The sequence below is a fragment of the Hibiscus syriacus genome, unplaced genomic scaffold, assembly GCF_006381635.1.
Source record: "Hibiscus syriacus cultivar Baekdansim isolate YM2019G1 unplaced genomic scaffold, ASM638163v2 tig00111101_pilon, whole genome shotgun sequence".
NCBI classification, from domain to species: Eukaryota; Viridiplantae; Streptophyta; class Magnoliopsida; order Malvales; family Malvaceae; genus Hibiscus; species Hibiscus syriacus.
Window position 1 is genome coordinate 404,063 of NW_024062986.1, and position 22,183 is coordinate 426,245.

Consider the following 22,183-nt stretch of genomic DNA (forward strand, 5'->3'; position numbering starts at 1 on the left):
ACAAACGATTGACGTTCCAAAATAGAAGTATTTTTATCTTAAAATGAAATGTTAAGGATAAAAATGATTCACATAAATAATAAGAGTCAAAGTGACTATAAGTCAAATATCAAAAGTTTTTTTGTCATAAAATCAAACGTTGAGATTAAAATGCTCCAAAAGAAGAATATGAGCCAAAATGATTATTTTGATAAATATTAGAGTGTTAATTTTAGATTTATGCCTACTACTACTAATAATAATAATAATAATATGAGTGATAATTGGTGAATTCATCTACCAAATAGAAACAATAATGATATAAAAACTTGCATGTCAAGTTGGATTCCCCCTTTTTCTTTAATTTTGGTACCTCAACAAATGCGTATCCAATTCAAAACTTACTTTCCATTCACTTCTGCTAAAAACTTTCTTTTCTTTTCCTTTCCTTTCCTTTGATTTCATATCTCTCTCCTTCCTCTTTTGAATTTTACCTTCTCCCATCTCTAGCTTTGGTGCTGGTTCATGGATATTGAACCCATTTGGGAACTTGGGGGTGGTTTTTTCTTTTCTTCGCTTGCATGGCAGCACCCAAAACAAAACCCACAGTCGTCGTCGCCGCCGCTGAGTCTGTCGCCAAACCCCACTCTTTCCTCCTCCTCCTCCTCCTCACCCTTTCCTTCTTCATCTTCCTCCTGCTCGTTAACCCTACTACCACAAACCACCCCATGAACTCACCCAATGTCACCCCCTCTATCCCTTTCAAAAGGCTTCTCTTACATACTTCCTCGAAACCATCAACGTCATCCCCTTCTTCCATGAACTTTCATCCCAGGCAAACACGAAACCCGCGTACTTCAACGTCGTCGTCGACAAAATCGTCGTGTAGAGAGTTCGGAGCCGGAGCTCACGAAGTTCCGAGCGGACCAAACCCTATTTCCAACAGGTGATAAAAAGGGGTTGGAGTTTGAAGATGAATATGGAGTACTCTACTCTGTGAAGGGAGAAATTTAAAGTTATTGTTAATTTGTTTCGGCGTGTCTTTATGAGTACTGGTTTTAGTTTGGCCATTAATATACTGCTTGTCCTTTCTGTGATGAGTTTGTTTTAGCCTTTGTTTTTTTGAGTTAGAAATGTATAGGAAGAAAGATACTCTATTTTTCTACATGTTTCATATATAGATGATGATCATGGTGGTATGGTTTATATTTTTTGCTTTTGCTTTTTTATATTTTCTTACGTTCGTTTTATGATTTATGTTTGGAATTTGTGATTTTTTTTCTTAAAATATCGTAAAATTTACATGAGATTAGTGTTCCATGGATCTTCTATGGTGATGAAAGGAAGGGGATATCGGGGTGGACCAAGATGGCAGGTAGCAGTGAGCCGAGTGTGGGATCAGATCTGTGTGACAGTGAAGAAGAAGTTTTTGCTTTGTTTTTGGTCGGAAGAATTAGTGAGTAATTTTGGAAGTAGCTTTTGTCTTGTGGAACACATAATCCGAGAAAGTGGAGATGCTAAAGTCATGATTTGAAAATTATTGCCGTGTCATTTTCCTGTTGTTGAAATCAATGTTACCCAATCACGTCCTTTCTCATCCATTTTAATTATTATGTTTTTTTTAAAAAATTAACCCAAAAAAAACATTTGACAATTGCATTATCATCCAATAATTTGATATAACCATTGTTTAAATATAAAATTCAATATGTTCGAGATTAGAATATTTTACTTTTTTTTAACTACAATCTCATGCATAGTTGTCTCGGACGTTTTCGGAATTCTCAACGAAATTAAATAAAAATAAATCTTTATAGAACAAAAGTGTATTATATTACTTTAAACAATTAATTTAAAAAATGATGAAATTAGGGGTCATGGAGTAAAAGGTGGTATTGAAAAAATTAAGAGTCTCTATTATAAAGGTACAAGCACGAGATTATAAAAATTAAGAGCTAGATTATAAAGAGAAAAAACAAAATTAAAATATGAAGAACCTCAATTCTAAAGATAAAAGTAAGATTGAAAATTTTAAAATCATATAAAATTAAGGGCTTAATCGATTTGATTCATTAAATTTTAATTATAAATTTTAATTTATATATTAGTACCATTTTTTCTTTATAGTTTATATAATATAAATGGTATGGACAAGAGAACGATCCAATGTAGAAGTTAATTAATTAAATTCTATTTAGAAATTGAAAAAAATAAGTTAAAAATGGAAAGATGCCATACAATTTTGAAAAAATTATGTATTTTTTTAATTAGTCTGAAGTAATTATCAAGTAGTAAATGTTCGAATATTTTTTAACCAATTGATAATTACCATAGACATACCATGTAGACGCAGCTTTTGAAACCCAAAATCTCTAAAAGTAACAATACTCTTTTTTACAAATGAGCTCACTCAATGGATTTAAAACAATGCAAATCTGAAATTACAAGTAATATATAAATTAGAGGATTTAATCATTATTAATACATGGGTTTAACAAAAATAAATAAAGAAGAGAAAAGAAGCTATGCATTAATGATTTGTTACACTTGGCCCAAAATTAAAATGACTCGGCCCTTTTACTTTTCCCCATGAACCCGGGCGGCAAACGGATAGACATGGTATTGGATTCATAATATGTCTACTGGAGTCTAGAGAAAGACCCACAAAAGCCGCTTAAAAACAAAATAGAGTTAATTGTATCATACTTTTTAATTATGATTTTTATTTTAAATTAGTTTTTAGATTTTTATAATATTTTAATTTCATATTTAAACTATAAATATTATTATAAATTAATCCTTAAACATTTGAATATTCCAATTTTATTCTAAACTATGACTCTCAGTATAAATTGATCCTTAAACTTTTTAACGTTTTAATTTCTTCTCAAATCAATATATACTGATTATATCTCATGTAAATAAAATTGTTAGGCCAAACTATATTATTATATGTTTGAAAAATAAATTAAGTTAAAATGTGGTTGAAACTAATTACATATTTGGACAAACTAGTGATAGAATTGGAAGATTTAAAAGTACGGGACCAATTTAGAACGTAGTTCATAATTTGGAGATAAAATTAGAATGTTCAAAAGTTTAAGAACCAATTTATACTGAGAGTCATAGTTTATGTTAAGTTATGGTTGAAACTAATTACATATTTGGACGAATTTGGTGATGAAATTGGAAGATTCAAAAGTTTGGGATAAATTCATATTTATGGTCATAGTTTGGAGATGAAATTGGAACGTTCAAAAGTTTAAGAACCAATTTAGTTCAAAAGTTTAAGAACCAATTTAGAATGAGAATCATGGTTTGAGGATAAAAGTGAAATATTTAAAAATTTAAAGATCAATTTAAAATAAAAAAACATAATTTTAGGATATTTGATGTAGTTAGCTTAAAAATAAAAAATACAATGAAAAGATATAACAATTTTTTTTGAAGTTACAATAAAATAAATTTAATTTGAAAATTGATTTAAGAAAGGAGTTGTACGTAACAAAACTTGATAATATATTATTTTATATTCTTTTGGAGAAGATAAGACAGTAGTGTGGATAGTGTTGTTTTTTTATGTTAGTTTTTTATTTTTTTAATATTTTAATATTACGAAATAAAGAGAAAAAAATAAGAACAAGAGGTGGAATAAATAAAAAGAGAGATGAATTATTTTCTTGATGTAAAGAGTAAATATCATATAGATTTTAATCTTAATAGGCACAAAAAAAACTTAATAATAAAGTACATAAAATTTCTATTTAATGCATAGAGTTCTAATCGTAATAGACATACATAAATAATAATAAAAATCATAACATTCCTCTTTAAATGTTCAGTGAAGATAATATTCCTCATAAAAATCGGAAAATAGTATACATATCTATAATATACACAATATATCACCTCATTAAAAACCTTATAGAATAATTTAGTGTGACAAAATGTTGAAGTAGACAATAGGTGCAAAATAACATTTATTGTGGTTGTTAAAATAAATTAAACATCTATTTTCCATTTAAAATTAATTTTAAGATTTAATCTAAATTTATTTACATTCATATAATAAAATATTTAAATTTATTTATTTTTTAGTTGATACTTACTATAAATTATTAAGTTTAATCAATTTAAACTACAAAGTTAAATTCATATATCAATTTAAACTAAAAAAATTAAACTTAGATGTCTAGTTAAAAAATAAATACTTAATTAAAATTTAAAAATAAATTTAGATATTTATATAAAATTTAATATTAAATTTAAATACTAAAATATGTATTTACTTTTAAAAATATGATGTGAACTTGTATTATGTGGTTTAAAGGACTTGAGCGGAAAGAGCTCTTCGGTCAATTTTGGCATCGGGCTTTAACTCCATGTAATGTGGACAAACCCATACAAATTGTGAACATCTTTTCGGCCATGCATATATCATATTATTTTCATTTACTATTATTACTACCGCACGTATAATTTGTTTAACAAAATATTTATATTTAAAAGTAAATTAAAGTATTGACAAAAATATTTAAACATCTATAACACAAACTAAGCAACTTGAATGGTTAAGGAATTATTGTCATCCCTTAAGATTTTGTATTCGAGCACCGTAAATGTAAAGATATAATTGTTCAATGTAAATGATCGAAAATTTTGAATAAATATTACTTTATATTTATTATATACTAATAGAAAAAAAATAACTTATCTCCTAATCTTAGAATATGTTTTGGGCTGTCCAATGTCGGGCTTAGGTATATTTGAAAGTCCTTTTATCGTGCGCTCTTTGGTTGGTTGACGAGAGCCAGAATTTTGCAGATTGTCTATCGTGAAGCGAATGCAACCCTAAAACTTGCAGATTATTCGATCGAGTAGAATTAATGAATTATATTTTAATATAATAAAATAAATCTCATGAAATTTTAATGAGTCAGAAATTCATTTAAAACCCACAAATTTTTTAATTTAAAATATAAAAAATACCTATAATAATCGTTGAAAGCAATTTCATTAGTAAGTGTAATCCACGCCCTAATATCACGTTTGATCCTGCATTTGGGACTAAAATAAAAAAAAGGAGAAAAACAAGAGGACGTGAAAAAAGCATTAAAAGGAGTTAAATAGTAAACAATAAAGGGAAATTGGAGATCTGAACATTGTCATGATTGGGTCTAGTAATCACACGCTTGCCAAATGTACGGCCTTCACTCCCTTGGGAACCATGAAACCCAGTATTTTTTTTAAAAAAAAAAGCTAATTACACTGAAATAAATGAAAGAAAAATATTAATTAAAGTGTCATTAAAAAGGTAGTACATAAAAGTAATTTTAAATATGGAATTAGTTGGTAACATACTTAACATCTTGTGGTTGAATTGATTGACTGAGAAAGTCGGTCCATTTATTTGGCAGTGAAGGTACTATTAGTGCTTTTATTTAACCGACAATTCTTACAACCAAATAAAATCAAACAAACAAATACCACTTTTATGTATAAAAAAGGACCACAAGAAATATGCAAAATGAACTAGGTTTTTTGGCTTTGTACTTTGCATGTAGTCCCCTAGGGTTTTAGGGTTGCCAGGATATTCTTTTCCCTATTACAAGAAATCTCAGGGAGTTCAATTAACCAATTATTATAACAGTAATCATAAAACTTATTTAATATAATATGCAAATAAGATTATAAATAATATAATTATATTCATAAATTAACTATTATGAAATGTTGATTTATACTATTTAAAAAACAAATAGAAACATTGAAACAAGGCGTGAGGAATCCCAGGAGTAGGTTAATGGTGTTACTTTATACCATTATTTCTGGATGGAATGTTGGCATCAGGCAATTGAGTAAAGGGCCACGTTTCATGTACGAAAATGTTTGCAATTGCATATTAATTTGTTGGGATGTATGCATGGAATGATTACAAATACTGCGTAAGCATGCACTATTATTATTATTATTATTTACGCAGCTTGTTTTCTATTATTATAGCGTTGGAAACCATAGTATTCATTTCGATTTGCTTAAACAAAAGCAAATTCTTCACGATAATGACACATCTTCAATGAGTTTCAACCTATTTTAATGGTTAAATATTCTCATTAGTAACTAAATTTTATTTTGTGTATTGGTTTTATTATTGAAATTTAAAATACTTTGATTTTGACATTAAATTTCCTATATAAGTTTATTTTAGTTACTAGACCATGACAAGCGTCGTGTGTTGAAAATGATGGTATAACATATGTCACATGTCAAAAGAAGTAACATGGCAATCCAGGGTCGACCTTGAGTCAGAGCAGGAGGGTCACCCGCTCAGGGCCCACAAATTAAAATTTTTTAGTATAATATTTTTATTTGTTATAACAAATTGAAAAATTGCAAAACAAAATAGGATAATCTATGCATTTAGTACCTAAATTATCAGTTTTGATCAGTTTAGTACCTAAACTTTTAATTTTTTCAAAATCATATATTACGTTTAGTTTTCATTTCATTTTAGTACCCCGTCGTTAAAAACTTAATGTGTTTAGTACCTAACTATTAATTTTGGTTTGTTTTAGTACCTAATTTTTTTTAAAAAAAACTTAACGTTAAATTTTGAATGGGTGCTAAAATGAAATAAAAAAAACTAAAGTTTTGAACAGTGGGTGCTAAAATGAAACAAAAATTAAATTTTAGGTATGGTTTGAAAAAATTGAAAGTTTAGGTATTAAACGCATAATTTATTCAATAAAATAATAGGGCCCATGAATTTAGTAAGGTGTCAATTGTTATTATTGAATTTTATATCGACGTTAATAAATTGTTCTTCTATAAAATTATAATTCAATATTTATTTCCCAAAATAAAAAAAAATCAATTGAATCTCTTTAATTTGATCTTTCCAAATTCCACTATCAATTCACTAAATCTCTTTCCCGATTTTTCATATCAATGAAAAAATTTATTAACATTATTTTTTCTTCAAAACTTAATGAGGAAAAATTTAAGTATAATTAACATGCTTCTTTTCTCTTTCATGTTTCACGATTCATCTAAAAATTATTATTATCTCACACGTAAATTCACAATCGTTTATTATCAATCGTGGTGTTTGAATCATATTAAAGATTGTTCTTAAAATTCTAGGTCGATCACGTATTCAAATTCTTTCTTTTAATTTTTTTATATTTTCAAATTCTATATAAGATCATTATTTCATTTTCAAATGCTATGTTATGTATTGAGAAAATTTTGCTATAAAACATTGATGTTAACACTATCATCAATGGTCTTGCATAAAAAATGATCGGATGTAATATTTTTTTTATAAGTATTTGTATTATTAAATTTATTTTTTGACATATTTTATATAGTAATGAATTATTATTTTTTAATTTAAATTAATAAAAAATTTATATGACATATTTTAAAAAAAAAATTATATTAGGGGTCCATTTTTTTATTTTCACCCCGAGCCTAAAAATAATCGGGATCGGCCCTATGATAATCTCACGTCATCGACAAACGTTGATCATAGTCAACTAAGATTTTTCATCCAGCCAAGAGTCGTTTTGTTGCCCATAATGAAATGTTAGATATTAAAGTGATCCAGAAAAAGTTATGGATCAAAGTGACTATTTAATCCAATATTAATAATATTTCTGTGTTATTATGCATTGTAAAAAACATAACAAAATCTTTCTTCAGTCAAGTGGCTAGGCGTTGCACACTTCCCTTAAATGTCTTAGGTTAGATCCTCCTCGAATTCATGCATTTTATTAATTTATTAAAAAAATAACATGAGAAATTATCACATCAGTTGTTGTTAACAAACAATTCAATATAATGATCATAATGAAAATAAATTAAAAGTTGAGTGACTAAAATGCAAGTGGTATAAAAAGTGGAACTAAAAATGTAATTATAATATAATTGATTAAATGATTTTTTTAACAAAGACAATTTTGTTATAAATAAATATTTAGTGATAATCATTAGTGTCTATATTTTTGCCATTGTTATTATTTTTTTGTGTCAAAATTTATTATCATAAAAGTGTAAATGATTGAGACTAAATTTATGAAAGTTGTCACTAATATAATAGTGACAATATTATTTGTAACGACTAAAAATGATCACTAAAATTTAGTGAATTGGACTGTATTAATTTTGGAGTTGGATTAAACGAAATTTGGATCATAAAATTGTACCAATAATTATGAATTATAAATTTATTCTGACATCATACATTATATAATTGAAATAAAAAATAAATTAGGCTTATGGGTCAATTTTACCCCTGTAGTAGACACAATTTAGTATTTTCACCTCTATCATATTTCCGCATCAATTTAGCCCTCAAAGTTGTTTAATTGCATCATACAATACCCTACCTCTAACTTTAAACCCTAAATTGATAGCCCTAAACCCTACACCATAGTCCCATAACATCTTAATCATAAACCCTAAACCTTGATGCAATTGAATGGTTTAGGGTTATCAAAATAGGGTTTTAAGTGAAGGGTAAGATATACAATGATGCAATTGAGCAACTTCGAAGGTTAAATTGATGCGAAAATATAATAGGGGCGAAAATGATAAATTGAGTCAACTGCATAGCAAAACTTACCTTTTTTTTCCTATAAGTTATTATTATTTTATAAAAAAAGGAACAAAAAGTACTAAAAAAATAAAAAATAGTTTAGTATTAATAAGAACAATTTAATAAAACGTGATTTCATCAACCAAATTTTTTTTTTTGGATAAATTAATTTTATTACCCAAAGAAAGCAGTAATTGCTACAGAAACCGATCACAAAAATATATGTACAGTCAACTTACAACAAGAAAAGATTGGTTTAATCAATACCCCAAGAGTTACAAAGGAAATAGTTAATATTATCATTCCTATTAATAGTTTCCCCCCTTAATTTGATTGCAACAACTTCTTTGATGCAAATGAAGAGATCTTCATCAGTTCTTGATTGGTTTTGAAAAATTCTTCGATTGCGTTCCTCCCACATAACATAGATTGAAGCACACCAAGCAATTTTTAGAATAGTTACAATGAGAGACTTGTCTTTCCAGGTGTTTGTAGCTCAAATAACCATGTCTTCCCAAGCTGAAACATATTTCTTTATCCCATTATGTGAAAGTATTGCTTCCCATAGATAAGAAGCAGTTGAACAATCGAAGAACAAATGAGAACGAGTTTCCATTGATGAATTATAGAGAGTGCAGTCCACAGAAGTAGTAATCCCCATACGTTGAAGTCGTTCTCGAGTAGGAAGTCGATCTTGGAGAGCCATCCAAGCAATAATGATGTGCTTCGGAATATGAAGTGAGAACCAAATCAAGGATTTCCAAGAAGCTTTTCCCCCACTAATTCTGATTTCTTTTCAGATTTCTCTTATGGTAGAGGTTCTGTTTGAAATGGCAGGAAGAGCTTCATCACGTAGCTTGAGCAATCTATTGAAGCTCCAACTGAATTTCGAGCCTCCCTCAATATGCCAGAAATTGCACTCCTTTAAAACATTGTTGTTAATCCAAGCAACCCATAACAAACCTTCTCCAGCAATAATGTTTTTGATAAGTTTGATCATGCAAGCTCGGTTCCAGCTTTTAAGATTTTTCAGGCCCAGACCACCCTCGGATTTAACCTGACAGATTTTGTCCCAACTGACTCTCGCACCAGTAGCTACTGAATCAGTTCCTTTCACCCCATTATCTTGTATTTCCATTATCTTATTGTGAAACTTAATTTTACACTCTTTAAATTGAATACATCTTAAAAATCAAAAGAAATATTTTCATAGCTCTATTTAACAAAATTCTTTTATGCCCTTTGTCCTAATTTTAAGAATTAAACCTCGAATTAATTTAAATCTAATTAATATTCATGTGACTATTTGCATATATGAAATCAATTACTCACATTATTGCTACCTTGAAAATTACACTTTTCAAAATGATATTAAATTATAATTTAGTTAATATGTTTATATATGACAATTAAAATTATGAAGTTTAGTATATGTTGAGACTACATAAACAAATAAATTTTCTTTTGGGGGTTTAGTATATAGTTGAAGGTAAAACCTATAATATCATTTTAAGGTAAACTCGAGATATAATTGAGAATCAGTTTACGACACTTGTAAACGTCCAAGGAAGCATCCCCTTAAATCAATCATATTTGCCTTAAATGTCCAAAAAAATCATTATGAAATAATGCACTTATATTTTAAAACTTTACCCTAATTAAAGCCCCAAAACAAGTGACAGTGTTTTTTGGCGGGAAAAAGATTCCCCATAGAATCGTCGTGTTTGTTATTTTATATAATAATATAATATTTTGGACAAAAGTTTATAGAATTAATTGAGGATGATGTAATGACTATTAATAATCGTGCATTAAAAAACAACCCTCTAAATTTTGTATCGATTGTATTTACGGCTACACAGAGTTCGAGACCGCTGTATCCTCTTAATTTGTATACGTAATTCATGAATTTTGGATATACTGGTTTAATTATATAGTGCATGGAAGTTTAATTATATTGAGTACCATATTTAATATTAATTTTATTTTAAATAAAAAATATGATAGACTGGTTTTTTTTTTTTCGTTTCAGTGAAATTTTGGTAAATACAAATTTTAATTCCTTAAGTTTAGGTGAAATATATTGAATTTCATAACATTCGTATAGTTTTTTTAATTAAAACATTTGTATAGTTTAATTTCATAAAACAACATAAAATTCAATGTAAAGTTGGACTTAAAATAAAAATAAATTAAAATTCAATTATTAATAATATTATTAGAATAATATTATAAAATAATAAATTTAAATATATTTAAGAGCAGGAACAATCCTCAGTTTAATATTTACATATAATATTTTGATTTTAAAAAATACTATCAATCGGTCAATCTTCAGCTTCTTAAAACGGATATACTTATACACAATGTAGGGAGAATATACTTATACAATCGGTTAGAAAAACTAATTTAAAATTATAATTTATAAAATTTTAAATCAAACGATTTGAATGAAAATTCTATAATGGATGCCAAAATTGATATTCACCAATACTTTTATAAGGTAAAATTTACAAGTGGACATTAAATTATATCAAAACGATATTTTTAGATACCAAACTTTCAAAAATTATATAATGGACATTAGTCTTTAGATTTTGTTACAAAATGGCCACAGCAATATTATCTATTATTAAAGATGTGACGTGAAATGCTAAATTAATAAAAAAAATATCTCATTTAACCCTTTAATTTAATTAAACTTTTATTTTACTATTAAGTTTAATTAAAATATTGTTTATTATGTTCATTGATTTAAAATATATATATAAATAAATAAAATATTATTTGTAGTGTAACATAATAATGTAAGATTCTATCATACATTAATAAAGATATCATCATTAGAAAAAAAATTAAAATATTAGAAAATAAAAAGAAATAAAAGAAATAAAAAATAATAATAAACTAATATGATCAAATTCTTAACTTTTTTTTTTATTTGTTTATTTTTATTAGATCCTTAACTATTTTTTTTATTCTATCACGAGATAACTTTTCTGTTTTTTAAGTAAATAAAATTAAAATTTGAATATTAATTTAAAAATAAAATGTTTTAAACATAAATTTAAAAACTATCTTTAAATGACAAATGTATATTCTATTTTCTGAAAGACAAATGCATATTTTAAACGAACGACCAAACCCAAATGGCGTTGCTCCTTCAGTCGGTGGGTGGTTGGCTGCCTCTGTATTGTCTTTTGCTTCCATTGGAGAAACATTAACCTCATCACACATTAAAAAAGGGAATAAAATTTGCCGTGTTCTCCCTTCTGTTTTTAAGACAGCAATTTAACTGCTGAGTTTGTTTAAAGTCTATAAGCAGCTCTTATAATATAAAAGAATATTTTAATTCATCCATTATTGAAGAGATATTATATTTTCTATTTTGTATATTTACAGTTGTCATATTGTGTCCGTATCTCTCTCGTAGTTAAAGTTTTGAGAGATCATATTCAAACACAAAATTTCAGACGTTTTATATCTTTCAGAAAATTACAATCTTAACACGATTTTTCACATACTCACATAATTTATCATAGTTAAAATCAATTGTTAGCTAGTCGAATCTATTAAGAATGTCAACATATAAACAATCATCACGATCTTAAGTTCAACGCGAATACTAGGGTTCACTATAAAACTCTTAACTAAGATCGAGAGAAGATTCTTAAACCACTTCTCACTTCTTTTTCCTCTTCTCTTTATTGGTGTTTCAATATCAAATAATTTATTATAGAGACATTTTTATTAGTTTATGATAAACATAAGATAATATATATTTAAAATACTCTTAACTATTTGTTAATTAACGCACATACACCTTGCAGAAATTATACTCAAACTCGAAACTTTAAGAAATAACAATAATCTCTTAACTTATGAAATTGTTTAATTTATTCCGTATTTCTTTTCCATCAATCAAGAACTACGACATCGCTAGTTATTAACGGTCAAATTCCATTTGACGTTTTCATTGGAGATGAAGCATCCAGGTCAGAAAAATAATTCATGGATGTTGCTTGTATTTGGTTCATCGGATGTCAATGCTAGACTAGGAACGAAATAAGATGAGGTTTGGGTACTACTTTAGAGAGATTTAAAAAATAATATTCACCTTAGATTCTCGTGAAGTTTATAATAAAAAATAATTATCCTGTCATTTTTAATTAATCAAATAATTATTTTATAATTTTTTATTAATTAAATGATTATTTTATATTTTTTATAAAAATATTTTAGAATCTAATGACTATCTAAATATTTTAGAATCTAATGACTATCTAAATAATTTATCCTTTATTTTTATAGAATGTATTTAAAATTTCGATTATTTATGTAAATTATTATTATATTGCATATGCAATATTTTTCTTAATTATTTAGAAGGTCCCAACAATCATATATTGGCTCCACCACCACTCTTAAGTTAAATTTTAGGGCAAATTAAAATTTAATATTTTAATTATGATTTTTGTTTAATTTTGGTTATCTAATTATTCTTTTAAATTTATATATAACATTATGTTTTGATTTTATTTTAGTCACGAACCATTAAAAAAATCAATAAAATTGTTGTTGTAATATTTTTGTACTTTTTTCAATGATAATATTATATTATCTTATAATGAAACATTAACATCATTATTAATTTTGACTAAAATGAAATCAAAATTAAATGTTAAATATAATTTAAAAAATAATTAAATAACAATTAAAATATTAAACGTATTTACTATAAATTTTACATATCTTGCTTTCCCTTAAACATTCACATCATTTGATTTAAAAATATGTGAAAAGGGCCAATGGGGCCGCCAGACTAGCCAATCCAAATATCATTTGATTGAGGGAAACTTAAGAAAATTGCAGCGTTTCCCTTAACCCCAAATCCTAATATTTGGTCTCTGTCCCTCCCTCTCTCTTCTCCCTCTCCTTTTCACTATCAGATTAAAAAAAAATGGTCCCTCCATTTTTCTCCGGTTTTTGAAGAAGAAATCCCCATCCTTTTTTTATTTTCTTATATTCCCACGTTTTGATTATACAAACTCCTTTGGTGACAACATTAAAACTCCATATTTCTCACTGAAAAAATATTGCGGGGAAAAAAAGGTTCCATGAAGAAATCTAAGATATCAGGTGACATAGCAGTGATGGGAGTTTCTCATCAGTCGACAATGGGGTCCCGTACCAGAGCTGCCAAGACTCTAGCTTTGCAAAGACTTTCGAAAACAACAACACCTTCTGGTTCGCCGGCAGCCGGTGTCGGTTTAAACTCGGACGTGTCTTCGTTTTCTTATCTTCAGCTGAGGAGTCGTAGGCTTGAGAAGTTAGTTTACCCTGTTTCGAACAAAACGAAACAGAGACAAGAGGGGAAGGAAAGTGGTTTCCGAGAAGGGGACAAGAAGAGTGAAGGGTGTTTTGGGAACATGGAGATTGTTGTCGGGGTGGGGATTTGCTGTGGAACAACAGAGGAGGCTTGTTTTGGCGGAGAACTCAGAGACAGGTCTGGTTTTCTTCTTCTCTTGATGTTTCCTTAAAAAAAGGTTGTTTTTTTGTTCTTTATATTTGTTTTTAACACTTGGGAGCTTTTCCAGCATTGTTTTGACTTTTGTTCTTTTGAAGAAAAAAAATCCCTCATTTTTTGAGCTTACACGAGTTTTCTTCCATCGTTTCCTATGTTTGACGCTTTAAATGATGATTATGGTTCTCTTTGTTGCACGTTCTACTATTTTGCTTACCTTTTAAGAATAGGATACCTTCAATACTAAAAATACTTGACAAAAACATGTTCGTTCTCTGGGTTTGCTTTTGATTATGAACATTAGGTGCAACGTTTAGTTTTCTATATGGGTAATTGACAATACATGGTACAAAGAGAAGAAGAAGAAGAAACCATTTTGTTTGATCTTCCGGATTGCCCTTTGTTTGCTTGTGTTTTCTCTGCTAATAATGTAAGTGTAAGAAACAAATAAAAATCTTTTGGCAATATTGAACAGCAACCTGTCTTGTTTTTGGTAGTTTATGTTTACTTCTTAGTATCATATCTCTGTATTCAAAGGACTTTAAAAAGATAGGATATAGCTTAGGTGTTAGCAATGATATATCAATTCACGGGGCCTGTTTACAGACATGAATGTGGGATTCTCTGTGTTGCAGCAATAAGTGACAAAAAGGTGGCAAACTCGTTGCTTCTTAGCCTATTGTTTTTACTCTGCTCCCTGCCAAACTTAAAGCTTGTCTCTTCATTATATGAGGGCTTTGTTCCATTTTAATGAGAATGTTAACTTTGTTTTGGTTTATAATTCAGTAGTAATTTGTTTTTGCTGAGATGATTTGTACATCTTGTATGCAGGAGCACTAGAGAAAGCTCGTCATGTGGTTTGATAAAGGACTTCGAGACCATTGTAGCTCCAAGTTTGACTCACCAGAGAGGGCAAGGGAACGACGCGCAGAGATCCATCCCGGCAGCGCAAGAACTGGAGGATTTTTTGCCTGTGCAGAACAACAACAGCAGCGGCAATTCATCAAGAAGTAAGTTCGTTTTTGGAGTTTGTTTTAGTCATCTAATGTTTGCAGCCAACTCGAGTCTTTTGAACATGCATGCCGGATTCCTGCAGGTATAACTTTGATGTTGTGAATGATTTGCCTCTTCCGGGACGTTATGAGTGGATGAAAATGATCCCATAAGCCAAGACCACCATTGATGCCGAGTTGATGTAAAGATTGATTGAGCCTTGACAAAGATGTGTAATTTAAAGATCTGTAACATAACAGAGCTGATGAATTACACTAACCCCAAATCACAAACCTCAAATCAAATGTTCAAAAACAAAAAGATTAGTCTGCTAGGAATTTGGTGTTCCCCCCCCCATCATTGTAACTGGTTTAGGAGTACATTTATGATCAATGTTTCTGGTTTTTCATTTTCCTGTTTCTTTCACTTGGTCTATATTCTCGTAGGGGTGGGCTTGGCCTGGATGATCTATGGAAATAAACGCAAGTCATTTGTCATTTCTATAACTTGTCGTTTCCCATGTTTTTGTTTTTAACAATATCCACGAGTAACTCACGTGCAATTTGGATTCAAGTTTGCTATTCAATGCATCCCCACCAACAAGATTACAATTCAAACACACAAAAGAAATCAAAATTGTCTTTGCTGAACCTGCTCCCATTCAATGTTGCAAGGACGATTGAACAGGCAAGGTTAAACTTCTTATACAAAGAACCATACATTTTTTAATATCGTTTTCAATCATTATGTCCCAGAAAATGGACTTTAAATTCTCTTTCAACCCAATTTGTTGATATGCCCCGCATTTATTTGTTTGCTTCAACCTCTTGTTTTCTCTCTTAAACTTTGTGGGTGTAGCACTAAAGCTGCTGAGTTTGTCAACTGAGTCAGGCATTAATTGAGTGGTACATCAATGGCAGAAGGAAGAAGACCTTTGTTGTTTGAGTGAGTGTGCCCCTATTCACATGGGACACTGTACGTTTTTTTTATAATTATTTTTCTATTTTACAGAGTTTCAGTGTAACGGATTTCTCTAACATCTTTAACCTTAGATTTGATGTCTTGTGTTAGGCTAGCTGGTGAAGCAAATTTCATGGTTTTTGTTTGTCTGCTCTGAACTTTCTTTTCCTTTTCAGTTGGCAAACAAAAATGAAACAAGACAATAGTTTCAAGCAATTGCCAGTCCTGATTTGCAGACATGTTATCCTTAATTAACGGATTTGATGTAATAAAATTGTGGTTTGACATGAAAATCCTTGAATCCAGAAAGACAAAATTTGAATTCGAATAATTGCTTAAGAAATCGTATACTACTATTTGACATTGACGTAAGCCTGAAGAAAGTATCATTGACAGTAACGGTAGATTTGAGGGTCTATGGGATGACTTAAAATCCAAAAGAAAAAAAAGTCTGAAAACATCTGATTCAGAGCTCCTTTTTCGTGACCGACAGGCAATGGCATATATTAATATTATATATATAATATGTATATATGCATGCATGATAAGAGACCAGCAGGCACCGGCAAATTAATGTTGGAGCGGTGAAAAGATCATAAGCATGAAAGCCTATATGCTTACTGGATGGTGGAACAGTTCTTAACACCATGCTACTGAACCCAGCTGCCAGCATGGTTCGACTCGGTGGGCTCGTTAACTCGGAAACAGTTCTTTAACACCAGAAGACCAGTGTTTACAGTTTGATAATTTCCTGTTTCTTTTTTGCAAAAAAACAAACTCGACTACTGTGTTTAGGTATCAGGGCTATTTATTCTGATAATCTGCCTACATGCAGATGGATAAACCAATAATTGAAGTTGCCTCAGTTGCAGAATTCTTCACAATGCTATATATATTCAGTAAAATGGTTTTATATTATGAATCAGTAGGCAACGAAATCAAGGCAAAAACTCATGATTAGTGCAATGAAAATAAAAAGAAATGATTACTTTGCAAGTAATTTGGTTATCTTTGTAGATCTTGGATCATGATTAGTGCTGGCCCCAACTTGTGAGATAGACCCAAAAATCTTCACATGGAAAAGGGAATACTGGTAATCACTGAAAAGGTTCTTCCGCTGCTGCTGTCAAGGCATGTACAGCAACAAAAGATTCACTCCACGGCGAACTACTTTTCCATTTCTAAAACGATTTGGGCTACTATTTACTATTACTTCACAATCCTTTTTGTTCAAACTTTTCATTTTGCATAAAATATTTATTTCGGTATATGTTCATTTAGTATCGAATACTGTCGATCGAGTTTTTCAAATTAGTCCAGAAAAGGGGTTCAACTTTTATGCAGATGTAAACTACCAAAGAAAAAGGGGAGTTGGAGCAGCGGCAAAGCAGCAACGGATGTTTGGGCCCAGTACTGGTAGTTAATTTTACCAGGGAACTAGCAGATTTCTTTAAGTGGTGACACAAAGAAGAGATGTTAAAAAGTGGGTGGTCAAAATGTATAAAATTTAACCAGCAGAATCAATCAAGGAGTGTGACACAGACATAATAGAATTGTTAGTAATCATGGAGGTAAATGGGGCCATTACAGGCGTTCTAGTTCCTTCCTTTCAGTTTCAAACAATAAAAACCTGGGGAGTTTTCATCTATATGTTTGTGGACTTATACTTGTGACTGATGGGCCGTGATATTGTCTTGCAAGATAATATGTTTTTCGATGCGAGTTATACAGTGTATCAACTTATTTACGACGGTTTGATCCAAATGTAAAACGACACACCAGTTACCAGAATGACTGATGATAATTTTCAGATCAAGATACATCAAATCATTTAAATTTAAGTTAATACTCAACTAATAAAAAAATTAATACACGGTATCATACTTAATCATGTAAGATTTCACCAAAGTGAGCCCATTTTATAATCCCAACATTCAAATATAGGTCACATACAATTGGCATGCAATGACATGCTTAAAATAAGTCAAAATACGAAATTGGATTTTTGAGTATCGATATTATTCGAACTTTTTAGTGTACTAAAGTAGTATTAGTATCCAATCAAACAATACCAACAAAAGTATTTGTATGGTATTAATACAGGACTATCCAATATCGCTACATGCTATCAGATTTGCAGATTGTAAACACTATTAAATCTAAAATCTACCCAAAATCAACAACCCTAATAAAACTAACATGCGACGAACATAATCCAACATATCATAGGTTGAAACATGCCAAATCATCAACTTAACATATTGTAACATAGAGTCTGCGTCATTTGACTTATCTACCATGGATAGACCTAAGATTTTGTATTAGAGAGATAAAACTTCTAAAATTTTAAGGGATTGAAAACATATTTCAACAAAAAATATTTCTTTTAAATATATAATAATTTAAAATTTTAGATGAAGATTGCTTCAACTACCCCTTTGGTCCATTTCTCGTACTTACTTGTGGAGCATACAAAATATCATGCATATCCAGTGGCATATGTAAGTTTTGCCTTGAGCGGGTATTAGAATTTTAATTTCTTTATATTGGTAGTTCATTTTATTGAAGGTGTTCACCCTAAAATTTCATTTGTGTCTACCGTACAAAAAAGTATGTTATTAATATATATGTATCCCTTGAAAAATATTTCTAGATCCAGCAGAGTCACACAACTTACATACCGCATTGTATTCTAAGGCATTTCCCACCAACCTATCGACTTATTAAACACATAATAATCATTTTAAAACAACCTAAAACTTACAAATACGAAATTAAACAAATTATCGAATGATCTTGTTCTGACACAAAGCTGCACTGTTAACTATCAACATGCATACATCAACAACATGTTTACTAAATGTCTAATCATCAAACCAACTAAAAACAATAGCATCATACAAGAAATTTCAAAGTAATAGAAAAAATGTATACCTGGCATAGTAGCCACCTATAACGAAATTCGACATTTTTTTCCCGATAAATTGACAAAATTGGGAAATTTTATTACCATTATCCAATAACCCAAATTCATGAAACATTGTTGGGTACCAATGATGCCAGATAATAATGTTATCTTAGAAACACGGGTTTACAAACACAAACGCATGCCGAATAGTAATGATGGGGGTCGTCATTGATCAATACCTTCCTGGTTGAGTCAAATTTATTTTTGATTTTATTATCATAATATTTGTTTGAGTTAGTTCGGCTTAAAATTTTAACAAGCCAAATAAATTTTGTTTATAAAATTGGATTATATTTTTATAAATCTTTTATTTTTTTCTATTAATAAAATTCCGTTTTAAAAATTATTAATAAATCAATTTTGGACGTAGAAACCACTTATAAAGATTTTAAATATGACTTAAAAAACTAGGCTCAAATATGATTCACTTTAATTGATTCCATTTTTTTCATGTACGATCGATAATATAAATTTTAATCAGATTTTGCTCGGCCTAACTCGTTTTTGTTGCGTAAGACGGCTATCGGATGAGCAAAAGCAACTGATAATTTGAGAAAATAAAAATGAAGATAAAGAGACACAAAATTTATGTGGAAAACCCCTAAAAATTTAGGGTAAAACCACGGGCAACGGTAGAATTTCACTATGAGAAATAGATTACAACTTCTCTCTATCGACCAAGGAGAAAACAATGATAATTCTCTCTTGATAAAAAAAGGAGAAAAACAACTCTCAAGAAACTCTCTAAATTCTCTCTAGTATTGGAAGAAAGCTAGAATGCTTTTGGGATGGTTTTGAAGCTAACTGAGCTAGGATATTTATAGTTGAAATCTAAGGACTAATTTGTAAATACCCTAAAATTTAGTGACTAAATTGAATATCCCATTTTTATATTTTCAACAAAAGGGGCCATGCACCTTTCGGTGCATTAATTTAGGCACCTTTCGGTGCTAGTCAACAATCTCCCACTTGAAGATTTGATTGGAACAATCATATCTTCACACCATTCTTTCTACCTTGTACCATCATGTTGCTTATGTTTCTGTCAGGCCACAAGAGGATCGACACCAGCTAAATTTATCAGCGTTGATTGCCTTCGTCATGAAATCTGCTATATTGTCTTTGGTATGGATCTTCTGCATATCTACTGTCCCTTCTTCCACCTTTTCACGAATGAATGGTATTGAACTCGTATGTGCTTGTCCTTGAATGAATGCTGGATTTCTTGCTAGATGCAAGGCACTTTGACTGTCACAAAACAGAGAGACAAACTCTTGATTGTGCCCAAGCTCCTCCAATAGCATTTTCAACCAAATTGCTTCTTTACTGGCTTGTGTAGCTGCTACATATTCTGCCTGTTGTGGATGTAGCCACAACTGACTGTAATTTTGAAACCCAGCTTACAGCTCCACCAGCAACTTTGAACACATATCCTGTAGTAGATTTGCTTTTATCCAAATCTCTGCATAGTCAGAATCGACATACCTATTTATTAGTAAGTTTGATCCTCCGTAATGCTTTTATCCAAATCTCCTGCATAGTCAGAATCGACATACCTATTTATTAGTAAGTTTGATCCTCCGTAACATAATGCAACATTTGAGGTCCCTTTGATGTATCATAGCGAACATTAAACTTCCCACTGCTGATGCATACGGTACTCGAGACATCTCCATCCTCTCTTCTTCACTGCTAGGACTCATACTATAAATGGCTTACAATCTTGCATGTTGAATCGTGACAAGATCTTCCTCAAGTAATTCTTTTGTGAAAGCCAAATCTTCCTATTACTTCTGTCTCGGTGAATTTGCATCCCTAGAATCTTGTTTGCTGATCCCAAGTCCTTCATTTCAAATTCTCTAGCCAGTTGTGCCTTTAATTCTTCAATATGATCTTTGTTGGGTCCTGCAACCAACATGTCATTCACATACAACAACAATATAACAAAATCGTTATCACCAGACCTCTTGAAATAAGCACAAGGGTCTGCATTAAGTCTGTTGTATCCAAGGCACATAATGAAGGAATCAAATCTCTTATACCAACACCTCGGCGCCTGCTTTAGACCGTACAAAGATTTGTTCAACCTGCAAACCAAGTTCTTCTTTTCTTTTTCTTCAAAACCTTCAGGTTGGAGCATATAAATCTCTTCTTCAAGATGTCCATGAAGAAAAGCTGTTTTAACATCTAGCTGCTCTAGATGTAAGTTCAATGTAGCACACATTGCCAAGAGTACTCGAACTGTTGTTAGTCGAACCACATGAGAAAAAATTTCATTGAAATCAATACCTTCTTTTTGAGCATATCCTTTGACCACCAATCTTGCACGATACCTCTCCACTTGATCGTCACCATTTCGCTTGATTTTGAAGACCCATTTGTTACCAATTGGCTTTCTTCCTTGTGGTAGTGGCACAAGGTCCCATGTATTATTTTTATGAAGGGCTTCGATTTCTTCTTGCATCTCCATCATCTATAATGAAGCATCTGAGTTGTTTATTGCCTCCTGGTATGTTGATGGCTCACCGTTCTCTGTTAAAAGGCAGTATGCAATATTACCTTCTATAACATAATCTGAGTGCCAATTGGGACGTCTTCTCACACGATCTGATTGACGAGTTATTGGAGCTTCAGAACTCTCTAGTTCTTGTTCATCATGAGCTGGTTCTGCTTCAGAAGAATCTCCTTGTTCAACCTCTTTTTCCACATGTATATGAGTAGTCTCTGACTTTTCAGCGCTAGCATCGTCTTCTTTTCTTTGTAGCTTATCTTCTACAAAGATAACATCCCTGCTAATGATCACTTTGCGGGCAGTGGGATCCCACAAATACCCCTTTACACTATCAGCATACCCCAAGAATTTGCATTTCCTAGATTTTGGATCTAGCTTTGAAATTTCTTGGGGGTTGTACATCACGTACACATGCTTCCAAATACATGGAGGTTTGAATAATCAGCTGGTTTACCAGTCCACATCTCCATTGGTGTCTTCATCTCTATTGCAGTTGATGGAGCTCGATTCACCAAATAACAGGCGGTATTGACTGCTTCTGCCCAGAATGATTTTTCTAGGCCTGCATCCCTCAACATTGCTCTTGTTCTTTCTAACAAGGTTCTGTTCATCCGCTCTGCCACTCCATTTTGTTGAGGAGTGTTCGCC

The 22,183-nt window shown here is 30.4% G+C and overlaps 1 protein-coding gene and 1 pseudogene across 1 annotated transcript; both read left to right on the forward strand.

The window, feature by feature from the left end:
* Positions 1 to 326: 326 nt before the first annotated feature.
* LOC120153568 lies at positions 327 to 1,182 on the forward strand (annotated as a pseudogene).
* Positions 1,183 to 13,434: 12,252 nt separating this feature from the next.
* On the forward strand, positions 13,435 to 15,399 carry LOC120153608 (cyclin-dependent kinase inhibitor 3-like). The gene is made up of 3 exons (XM_039165519.1): positions 13,435 to 14,084; positions 14,934 to 15,112; positions 15,199 to 15,399. Exons 1-3 carry the CDS (start codon positions 13,696 to 13,698, stop codon positions 15,216 to 15,218), a joined length of 588 nt encoding a protein of 195 aa, XP_039021450.1. The 5' UTR covers positions 13,435 to 13,695; the 3' UTR covers positions 15,219 to 15,399.
* Positions 15,400 to 22,183: the final 6,784 nt, after the last annotated feature.